At 56.2% G+C, this 10,397-nt stretch overlaps 1 protein-coding gene across 2 annotated transcripts; it reads left to right on the forward strand.

Moving 5' to 3' along the window:
• Window positions 1–878: 878 nt before the first annotated feature.
• Window positions 879–8,271, forward strand: PEX16 (peroxisomal biogenesis factor 16). 2 transcript variants are annotated; one of them, XR_009545610.1, is made up of 11 exons: window positions 879–1,206; window positions 1,409–1,444; window positions 2,224–2,300; window positions 2,627–2,760; window positions 2,906–3,006; window positions 3,656–3,736; window positions 3,831–3,983; window positions 4,068–4,144; window positions 4,262–4,381; window positions 6,126–6,190; window positions 6,660–8,271. XR_009545610.1 is itself a non-coding variant. In XM_007519092.3 (11 exons), exons 1-11 carry the CDS (start codon window positions 1,095–1,097, stop codon window positions 6,716–6,718), a joined length of 1,011 nt encoding a protein of 336 aa, XP_007519154.1. In that variant the 5' UTR covers window positions 880–1,094; the 3' UTR covers window positions 6,719–8,271. The 2 variants fall into 2 exon arrangements, 1 of the variants encoding a protein (XP_007519154.1); XM_007519092.3 differs by having other exon boundaries at window positions 880–1,206; window positions 4,072–4,144.
• Window positions 8,272–10,397: the final 2,126 nt, after the last annotated feature.

A 10,397-nucleotide genomic window follows, 5' to 3' on the forward strand; every position in this document is an offset into this window, starting at 1 on the left:
AGTCCTAATCGTCACCATAAACTAGGGGTGGATCCCCAGGGCGCAGCCCTACCCATACCCAGCCCCGCCCCTCGGCCAATCAGCGGCCGCCTCCCTGAGCCTCCATCCCTCCCTCCACCTCCAGCCGCTGCTCTCCAGCCACCACCCCTGCCAGTGAGGCTGCCGGGTCTGGGAAGGCAGTCGCCTCCATCCACCCTTGAGGGGGCAGCTGGGGATCGGGAGGTGCACCCGAGGGCCGACGAGCAGTTTGAGATTGCTTCTCAGCTCCAGGACCAAGGTCTGCTTTCAGACCATTTTACAGATGGGGAAACCGAGGCTCAGAGATGGGAAAGGTGACCCGACCAAGGTCACCCTGAGCCAAGAGCAGAAGCCCGGGCCAGGGTTGTCTCCGCGGAGGTGGGAGTCCAGGTGCGCGCTCTTGGGAAGGGGGCGGGATCCACTGCCCGCGGAACGAGCCTTGCTAGGGAGACTGAACGCGCCACTGCCTCAGTTTCTCCATTACAGCCTCAGTGGGGGAGGACAGACGAGGCAGCAGGCTTCACGTGCGCCTGCTGACACAGGTCGGCGCCACTCCGACTCCCGGCGCCTCCTCGACTGGGATGGAGGCTCCTTTCCGCGCGCCGCGCCCCAGCCCTTTAAAAGCTGGTCCTCCGGTTCGAGCCTCTCGGCGTTCTATTGGAACGGCTCGGGGCTCCTGCTCCCTAGCTCCAGAATTGACTACTCAGGCTGCCGACTGAACCGGCCTGGAGCTGCCACTGCGCAGGCGCGAAGGCGGCCCACCCGGAAAGCGGAAGAGCGGAGCTGGGACGCCGCTGGGAGGGTCGGGGGCGGCGAGCGTGTCGACCAATGACCCGCAGGGCGCCGGGAGGGCGGGGCGGAGGCTGCAGTTGCTAAGCGCTCCTCTGGTGGGAGGTGGTTGCAAAGATGGGGTGAAGGCTGCCTCGGCGGCTCAGCGCCTCGACAGCCACCTGGCCTGCGGAAGTTTAGCAACCGGGAGGTGGGCCTAAAGCCGGAAGCAGGAAGGAGGGCGCAGGAAGCAGGGGCCGCAGTCAGTCGCGCTGTCGGTCCGTGAGTCCGTCGGTCTTGGGGGCAGGATGGAGAAGCTGCGGATCCTGGGCCTCCGCTACCAGGAGTACGTGACTCGCCACCCGGCCGCCACGGCCCAGCTGGAGACGGCAGTGCGAGGCCTCAGCTACCTGCTGGCAGGTGCTGCCCTGACCTTTGACTCATTCCTCCGGGGCTCTGACCTCTGACCTCGCTAGCCCCCTGCCCTGCAGAGTCAGGGTCGTGACTGCTGTGTTTGACAAGACCCTTCTAGGTTCCCGTAGGATGCAGGGAGGGGACGTCCGGGAGGGCTGAAGCCAAAGCGTGAGACAATGCTCATGCCGCCTCCTGTGCTTCTCCCCAGGTCGCTTCGCAGATTCACACGAGCTGTCAGAACTGGGTGAGCCGGGCTCTGGACAGGGTGGGTCGGGGTGGCCTGATCCCAGGAAAGGCTCAGTGTTGGGCTTCCTTAGTTCATCCTGTGCCAAGCGTGATTCGGACAAATGTCCATCACCTCTGTCTTGGGGACCCCATGTTGTTACGGTATGGGAACTAGGCACTGGACCAGAGGTTTTTCCTGCCTTTGTCCAGTTAATTCTCCCTTCAGTACAATAAGGTGGGTACAGTTGTCCGCGTCTAGTTAAGGAATCAGTTCAGTGAGGCCTGGGAACCGTGGGCCACAGGTGACTCCTGGAACCGGATTCAGATCCAGATCGCCCAGATTCCATTTTTCCCACATTGTAACAGCCTCCGTAGTGTGTGCCAACTGAATCCAGAGGTGACAGTCCTTCGAGAATAAAAGTTGGATCCTGAGAGGGGCAGATTTCCAGGGCCAGGCTGCAGAGAGAACAGAGGCCAGGAGGTGGGGCCACGTGTCTGTCTGTATCAGTTTGGAGCAGGACGGGCAGCCTTGGGCAGCTTGGAGCAGCAGGAGGACCTGCGGAGCCCAGCAGAACAATAGCTGGTTATCACTGAGATCGAACTCTCCTGTCCCATCAGCCCACTGCAGAGCACTTTGCAGGGTGTGGATCTGAGGAGGTGGGTGGGGAGGCAGGCTGGTTTCCACATAGTTTCTGTAGGCCATCATAGTGACACAGGCCATCTCCTCAGTTCTGGGGGGAAAGGTGAGGGGGTGGAGGCTGCAGAGCCAGACTCTCAAGGCCACACTCTCCTCTGCAGTGTACTCCGCCTCCAATCTGCTGGTGTTGCTCAATGATGGCATCCTACGAAGAGAGCTGCGGAGAAAACTGCCCATGGTGAGAGACGGCCGGGCCCTGAGGGCAGGAGGCACAGGGCCATGGGGAGGGACACAGCAAGCAGCCCACGAGTGTTACACCTGTCACGTGAGCTCTTGCAGCATGAGATTCGCCAGCACCCAGCTGCCACTTCATGAGGAAACACGTGAAATGTTGAGCCTCATCTCAGACTGAGACAGCTTTAGAGTACACCAGTCCCCAACCACCCACTCGCTTAGGGCAGAGCACTCAGTCTGGGAAAGGAGAGGAACCAACCCCCTGGGGAGGAGGACCTGGACCTGGAGAAGGACCGCAGCCCCTGAGTGCCTGGCCTGGGCTTCTTGCAGTCCCTGTCCCAGCAGAAGCTGCTGACATGGCTGAGCGTGCTGGAGTGTGTGGAGGTGTTCATGGAGATGGGGGCAGCCAAGGTGTGGGGCGAAGTGGGCCGCTGGCTTGTCATAGCTCTCATCCAACTGGCCAAGTATGTCCGGGCTGTGGGGGGCATGTCGTGGGAGGAAACAGCCGAGGCTAGCTGTTTCGAGCATCCTGTTTCCCGACTGGCTGGCCAGCTCCCCTCATCTGTTGGGAGTTAGGCCATGTCCCAACCTGCTGTGTCCCAAACCCAGGGCTGTCCTGCGGATGTTTCTGCTGATCTGGTTCAAGGCTGGCCTCCAAACCTCACCCCCCATCATCCCGCTGGACAGGGAGACCCAGGTGCAACCCACAGGTAAGCTGCTGCCCCAGCTCTACGGTAGGTCAGCCATAATCCTGATCTGGGGCCCTGGAGCTGATGGACTTGGACGCACTGGTGTCTATTTTTGGAGCACACCTCTCCTTGTGAACTCCTACTCCCTATAGTTTATAGACAGAAAGAGAAAGGTGAGGGGCAGAACAGAACTTAAACTCAGGTCTTCTGATGGCAGAGACCTCATTGTGTTTTGTAGGCTACAGGGAGAGAGGACAGCTTCGTGGCTCAGAGCACCAGCAAGGCTTTGCTCTGTCCCTTTAAGGCTCTGAGCCCCTTGGCCTCTGGGCCAGTGTGCTGGCCTTGACTGGGCTGGTGGTTTGCTTGTGCTCCTGGTCATCTGGAAGGCAGAGGACGGAGATGATGTGGTCACTTTGGAGCTGGCCTTCCCTGCCTTGCTCAAGTCACCAAGACGCTTAGGTTCTCAGCTGTCTCGTCTGCCACTAGTGTTGCTGACCCTGCCCCTGGCCAGGACTGCAGGCCTTGCCCAGGGTGCCCAGAGCACCTGGCTGCAGCGTCTGTCCAAGCCCGCCCATCCTCCCCTTACCCACAGATCTGCACTCCATACACATCCTCTGCAGACTGTTGGAAGCCTGTCCCTCTTACAGTGTGGCGTGTCTGTCCTTCCCAGATCATGACCACAGCTCCGGCAGCCAGGAGCAGTCATACGTGGGGAAGCGATCAAACCGTGTGGTGCGAACCCTGCAGAACAGTGAGTGTGGGGCAGCAGAACAGGACCCAGCACCTCAGTGCCCTCAGCACTGCCTGCCGACATGGGCTGCTCACCTGCACCCCTTTTGTTCTAGCTCCTTCCCTGCACTCAAGGCACTGGGGAGCCCCCCAACAGCAGGAGGGACGAAAGCAGCAGCACCAGGAGGAGCTGAGCGTCACCCCCACCCCCCTGGGGCTGCAGGAGACCATCGCGGAGTCCCTGCATATCACCCGGCCCCTGCTGCACCGTATCCTCAGCCTGGGCCCCGGGCCGCATTGCGGGGAGGGCGTGGGAGGGCCGCGTGCTGGAGACATCCTTGACGCCTTGGCCGTCAGTGCTCAGCCTGAGCCTCTGTGGTCAACGCTCCTGGACACCCTGGCTCCTGTCTGGGCTCGTGGACGTGACCAGGTGAGCCCGCGGCTCGCTCCTCCACTGGGCACAAGCCCAAAGGCCTGGCTCCTCCTGGGTAGGCAGGGCTCCCAGACGCCCAGCTGGTGGTCCTGACTCTGTCCCGCAACCCTCTAGCCTGAGCCTCCTGAGCGACAGGAAGCGCCTGACCCGCAGGGAGCGGCTGGAGCTGCGCCGGCGCACCATCCTGCTGCTCTACTACCTGCTGCGCTCCCCGTTCTATGACCGCTTCTCCGAGTAAGGACCGGCCCCCACCATGGCCCTGCCAGGGCCCAGGCCCACCCTCAGGCAGGAAGAAGGGCAGCCCTCTTCCCCCCTCCGGGGCTCACTGAACACCTGCTGTGTGCTGTCCTGGAGTGCAGGCATTTATCAGTCCCCTCACTTACCAGCTGCTGGTCCAGCCCTGCCCTCCAACGGTCACCTCCCTCACACAAGCTGAAGCGATTGGCCGGAGGCCAGGGGCCCGGCACAGGCTTGTCACACACCTTCCTAACAGATAGTTGGGACTGTTCTCACTTCTCAGAGGAGGCACTAAAGGTTCAGAGACGTTGAGTAGCTTACACAGAGACACCCAGTGAGGGCGAGGGCAGAGCCAGACCTCATCCCTGTGTTCATGCCTGACCTCGCCTGCCCTGCCACCTATGAGGCCCACAGCTGCCATCCTCTGCCAGAGCAGAGAAGCCTGTAGCGAATGGGTAGCTCGGGGCCAGTCTGCCCAACAACTGCCAGTGTTCCCTGGACAACGTCAGACTGAGACAGACTGGAGGCACCCAGGACTCCCTCAGCCCGGGTCTGAATAAGCTCAGGGCTTAAAGAGTGAACCCTGTCACCCCTCTGTTCCACTGGGCTGGAAGAAACCAAGGCCGTGGCCATCAGCTCCATGAGAGTACTGGCGGGCAGGTCCTGTTCCCAGCTGAGCTGGCAGGCCCGTGAGGTTCTAAAGCCAAGTCTTGCTCCATGCTCCAGAGAAAGCATTGCAGACAGCTGCCCAGAGCACACGGCTTCTGGTGCAAATCCCTCACACTTCTCAGGGAGCACCCTCGCCCCACTGACACCAGCTCCGGAGCTGGCTCCCAGGCTGAGTCTGGCTTTCCCGCCAGCCTTAAGCGCTTAGCACCCTCAGACTGGTGACCCAGACTGAGAAAGTTCTAGAAACCTGTTAGAATACTTGTTTGCCTGGGGGACAGAGTGCCAAGCAAGCTCAGTGCTGATCCCCTTTCTTACTGTCAGATGGCAGAGCCTCTGCGGCCAGCTTCTTCCCAGCCTTATGGCAAGTCAGTGAACCTTCCTGTGCTCCGTTCCCTTCTCTGTCACAGTGTTGTCATCAGGACTAAATGACTTAATGCATGTGGTGGTATCTGGTCCTGAGTCCACACTTATAAATGTCACATCTTATCATTTCTCCATCATCACCACCTTACCCTCTCTTAAAAGGTGGGGCCGTAGCCCTCCCCCCTTCTTCAGCCCAGCTCCTCTCAGCATTGACTTGTGAGGCTCGTGCCAGACTGGGGACCCTGGGAGGCAAGGCGGGCCTGTCTTCACCTATGGTCGCCTCTGTGAGCACTTGTCTTAGCTGGAGGGAGTGCAGGATGAGGGGGAAGGAGGGAGGCTTCTTTGGTAAGGGCTCCAGACCAGCCTGATTGGGGGCATGGGGGAAGGCAGGCCCAGATCTCTCGTGTGTGTGTGTGTGTGTGTGTGTGTGTGTGTGTGTGTGTCAGAGAGACAGAGAGGATGTTACACAGGCTAAGATACAGAGAGATCAGAGCACTGCTCAGCTATGGCTTGTGATGGTATGGGGGATTGAACCTAAGACCTCAAGAGTTTTATCCATGAAAGTCTTTGGAGCCTCAAGCATGAGTGTGTTCTGTCCTTACTTCATAGTCCCTCTGGGTCCACTGGAACATGCCTCCTTTAAGTCAGGAAGCAAGGGGAGGCTTCAGCACTCTTGCCACTCAGCCTGCTCCTGCCCCTCTCCTTGCAGGGCCAAAATCCTCTTCCTGCTCAAGCTGCTGGCAGACCACGTCCCAGGCATTGGCCTGGTCACGAGTAAGCATGGGGGGGGGGGCAGGGGAGGGGGGGTTGCACCGAGATCAGATTGCACGTGGGACCTCTTCTCCCCACCTGCCGCCTCAATTGTCTCCTTGAATTGTTGACAGTTTTAAGAGGCGGGGGTCCCCAGAGTTGGGGTGGGTGGTTGACCGCTCCTAAGAATGAACCGGAGTGTGGCATGGAAGGGAGGGGGTTATCTCGGGAGGATTCCTGGGTGGTCTTTGGGTGAACTACCTGGAGGGTAGGACTGGTCTCCCCCCCCAGCAGAATGCTGCAGACTGGGGCAGCCAGCATTCCAGAAACACGCAAGCCCCTTTTTGGAAAATGGGGGACAGAAACAGCTGCTGACACTGCCCCCTGGGGCATCGGGGAGATACAGCTGCGCTTCTGGCTGGCTGGCCGGCTGGCCATGTTGGGGCCATAGTGGAGCCCTTGGCCCTGATCTAGTCCCTCTCTGTCCTTGCAGGGCCACTCATGGATTACTTGCCCACCTGGCAGAAGATCTACTTCTACAGTTGGGGCTGACAGGCACTCCAAGAGTGGGGTGCAGGGAGGGGTGGGGTGGCACGCTCTGCTGCTGTGGATAAGGGGGTACCCCAATCCCTCAGTCCTCTGGGCCCCCTTTTCCTAATAAAGGTGGCAGTGTGCAAGCATGTGGCCTCTGTGCGCCCCCAGCCCGGGCCTTCATCACTGCTTCCATAACACCTCCCCAGCTTAGCAAGCCCCCGTCACTGCCCAATGCCTGCTTCTTGCCTGCTTCTTGTCTCGAGTCCCTGTGACAACAAATGCGGCTGAACCTGGGCCCCTAGGCCATGGAGGGCCGCTGCCTTTGTGGCGCCAGCCTGGGGCTGCCTGCAGCCTCTACCCTGGAGCTGGACAGTGCTCAGCCTTCAAACACTCACCCCCCGCTGAAGGCCGCAGGTTTTTCTTCTGTGGGAAGACTCGGGTACCCACCACCATGGGGCATATGGGGGGCTAGAGGTTATATACCAAAATTGCCCCTCTCCCCTTCTGCTGGCTACATCTGCCTGGAAGCAGGTGGTAGGTGGGACGGAGCCTCCTAAGAAGCCAACCCAGGGACTGGGCCAGGATGGAAGGTTCTGTGCTTTCAGAGGTCATAGCTCAAAGGCTGTGATTTTCCCATGAGTCTAAGAAGCCTTGCTGGGTGCTTGCCCTTCTGCTGGACCTTTCGGGAGAACTGGGCTTAGTGGCTTGCCTCCTGGGTCTCCCCAGTGTTGGGAGGCATGTAGATTGTGGCGGGCTGGGTCCTCCCCATGAGTGTGTAGGAAGTGGATGAGTGTGGGTGAATGGGGCAGGCCTGCCCAAGCCGACAGCCAGGGGTGTGGCTGGTAGGCACTTATCATCTAAGCAAGCTTTTATTTCTGTTTTACTTTCTCCCCATCTTTTTTTTCCAGAGCACTGTCCAGCTTTGGCTTATGGTGGTGCTGGGGATTAGACCTGGGATTTTAAGTCTCAGGCATGGAAGCTTTTTGCATAACCTCTGTGTTATCCCCCTGCCCACTTTTATTCTTTTTTAAAAAAGAATTTATTTATTCATGAGGAAGATAGGAGGAGAGAAAGAATCAGCCACCATTCTGGTACACATGCTGCCGGGGATTGAACTCAGGACCTCGGGCTTGAGAATCCAATGCTTTATCCACTGCGCCACCTCCCGGACCACCACTTTTATTTATTCTTATTTTTTAATTTATTTTTTACCAGCACTACTCAGCTCTGGTTTATGGTTGTGTGGGGGATTGAACCTGGGACTTTGAAGCCTCAGGCATGAGAGTCTCTTCGTATAATCATTATGCTGTCTCCCTAGTCCATTTACTTATTTAGGACTATTTATATTTGATAGGACAGAGAACTTGAAAGGGGAAGGGGAGGTAAGGAGAATGAGAGACACCTGCAGCTCTGCTTCACCACTTGTATAGCTGCCCCCCTGCAGGCAAGGGGCTGGGGACTTGAACCCAGTTCCTTGTGCTTGTTAACGTGTGTGTTCAACCTGGTGCGCCACTGCCCGATCCTTTATTAATTAAAGATTTGTTAATTAAAAGTTTTTTAAAATTTTTATTTATTCCCTTTGTTGTCCTTTTTATTGTTGTAGTTATGGTTGCTATTGATGTTGTCATTGTTGGATAGGACTGATAGAAATGGAGAAAGGAGGGGAAGACAGAGAGGTGGAGAGAAAGACACCTGCAGACCTGCTTCACCGCTTGTGAAGTGACTCCCCTGCAGGTGAGGAGCCAGTCCTTGTGCTTTGCACCACGTGCGGTTAACCCACTGAGCTACCACCAAACTCCCAATTAAAATAGTTTTGATTAATGAGATGAGAAGGAGAAACAGCATAATTCTGATAGATTGAACTGAGTACCTCCTGTTTTGAGTCAGTGCTTTATCTACTGTGCCACCTCTTGGGCCACTTAAAGATTTATTGATCCATGAGAGAACCAGAGCATCGCTCTGGCACATACAGTGCCAGGGGCTGAACTTAGGACCTCGTGTCTGAGAGTCCAACCTTTCTCCTCACATTGCTTGCTTATTTTGTCGCCCGATTACTGCTGCGATGCAGTGGCTGCACAAAGACACCACTGCTTCTAGTGGAGTTTGTTTATTTATTTACCAGAACACTGCTCAGCTCTGGTTTATGGTGGTGCCAGGTGCTAGGCATTGAATCTGGGACCTCCAATACCCCAGGCATGAAAATCTGTTAGCGCTGGAACTCCTTCCCTGGGCCACTCTACCAGAAATTAAAGAGAAAGTAACAGTTATCTGCGGGGAGTGGTGGGATCACACAGACAACAGAATTCTAGGGGGATTCAGAACTGGCAGGACAGTGAGCTGCCCTCCACCTCAAGACCTGTATCTTGCCCTATTTGCAGCCCTGGGCTCAAACACCTGCAGCCCCCAGGGCACCATGTATGGTGGAGCAGTGCTGTGGTGTCTCCTCTCTGGAACCTGTTTCAAACTCCCAGCAAACGAGGGCAAGCCAGGACAGTGGCACTGCCAGTGAAGACGTAACAGTGCAAGGGGAAAAAGAAGACTGGCAGGGGGCCAAGGGGCTGGGTAGGAGGTAGAGCAGGCCATGGGGACTGGCTTCTGGTTACAAGGAGAAGGTGGCCGTGTCAGCGAAATAGTGGGTTGTTGCAAAAGTCATGACACGTTTCTTTGCATAGAACAGCAGAAAAAAACATCACGGATATTCCTACAGCCCAACAGCTCACTTGGATAGTGTGCTGATTTGCCATGAATGTACTCAAGGTTTGAGTCCGGCCTCCACCAGGAAGCTTTGGTGCTGTGATATCTTTCACACACTCTCTCTCTGCCTCTTTGTCCCTGTCTCTGGGAGAAAAAGAAAAAAGAAAAAAAAAACATGCTAGAGTGGTGAAGCCGCAGCAAAAAAGCAAAAAAAAAAAAAAAAAAAAAGAAAAAGAAAAATCGGGGGTGGTACATCATGGGGAAAGAATGAGGCTGTGGGGTTCCAGAAGGCAGGATTCTTGCCAGGGAGCACACTCAGGGCTGGTTTGTGGGAGACAGTTGTTTGGAACAGAAAAGAGGCTGATAGGTGAAAAAAAATTTTTCACCTCTTTTTTATGATTTTTTTAAAAATATTTACTTCCTTTTGTTTCCCTTGTTTTCTTATTATTGTAGTTGTTATTGATGTTGTTGGATAGGAGAAATGGAAGAGAGGAGGGGGAAAGACACCTGCAGACCTGCTTCGCCTGTGGAGCGACTCCCCTGCAGGTGGGGATCTGGGGGCCTCAAACCAGGATCCTCAGGCCAGTCCTTGCGCTTTGTGCCACGTGCACTTAACCTGCTGCACTATCGCCTGACTCCCTTTTTTTTTTTTTTTTTCCACTTTTACTTATTGAGAAAAATAGAAGCAGACGTCATGATAGCTAGGTGGTGCCACATGAGGTTAAGCTAAGCACATAGTATGAAGTGCAAGGACCCGTGCAAGGATCCTGATTCGAGCCCCCAGCTCCCCACCTGCAGGGGGTCACTTCACAAGCAGTGAAGCAAGTCTGCAGGGGTCTATCTTTCTCCCTCTAGTTTCCGCTCACCTCTCAGTTTTTCTGTCCTATCTAAAAATTTAAAAAATGAGGGGGAAAAAAACATGGCCACAGGAGCAGTGGATTTATAGTTTAGGCACTAAGCCCCAGCGATAAATCTGGAGGCAAAACCAAAAAACAAACCAGAC

This window comes from Erinaceus europaeus, chromosome 17 (genome assembly GCF_950295315.1).
Source record: "Erinaceus europaeus chromosome 17, mEriEur2.1, whole genome shotgun sequence".
Classification (NCBI taxonomy): Eukaryota; Metazoa; Chordata; class Mammalia; order Eulipotyphla; family Erinaceidae; genus Erinaceus; species Erinaceus europaeus.

Bases quoted from the DNA above. Each gene is read 5' to 3' on its own strand.
- PEX16 (XM_007519092.3), top strand. From the start codon at position 1,095: ATGGAGAAGCTGCGGATCCTGGGCCTCCGCTACCAGGAGTACGTGACT. The intron at 3,007-3,655 runs GTAAGCTGCTGC...TGTCCTTCCCAG, and splicing joins GACCCAGGTGCAACCCACAG to ATCATGACCACAGCTCCGGC. The intron at 3,737-3,830 runs GTGAGTGTGGGG...CTTTTGTTCTAG, and splicing joins GGTGCGAACCCTGCAGAACA to CTCCTTCCCTGCACTCAAGG.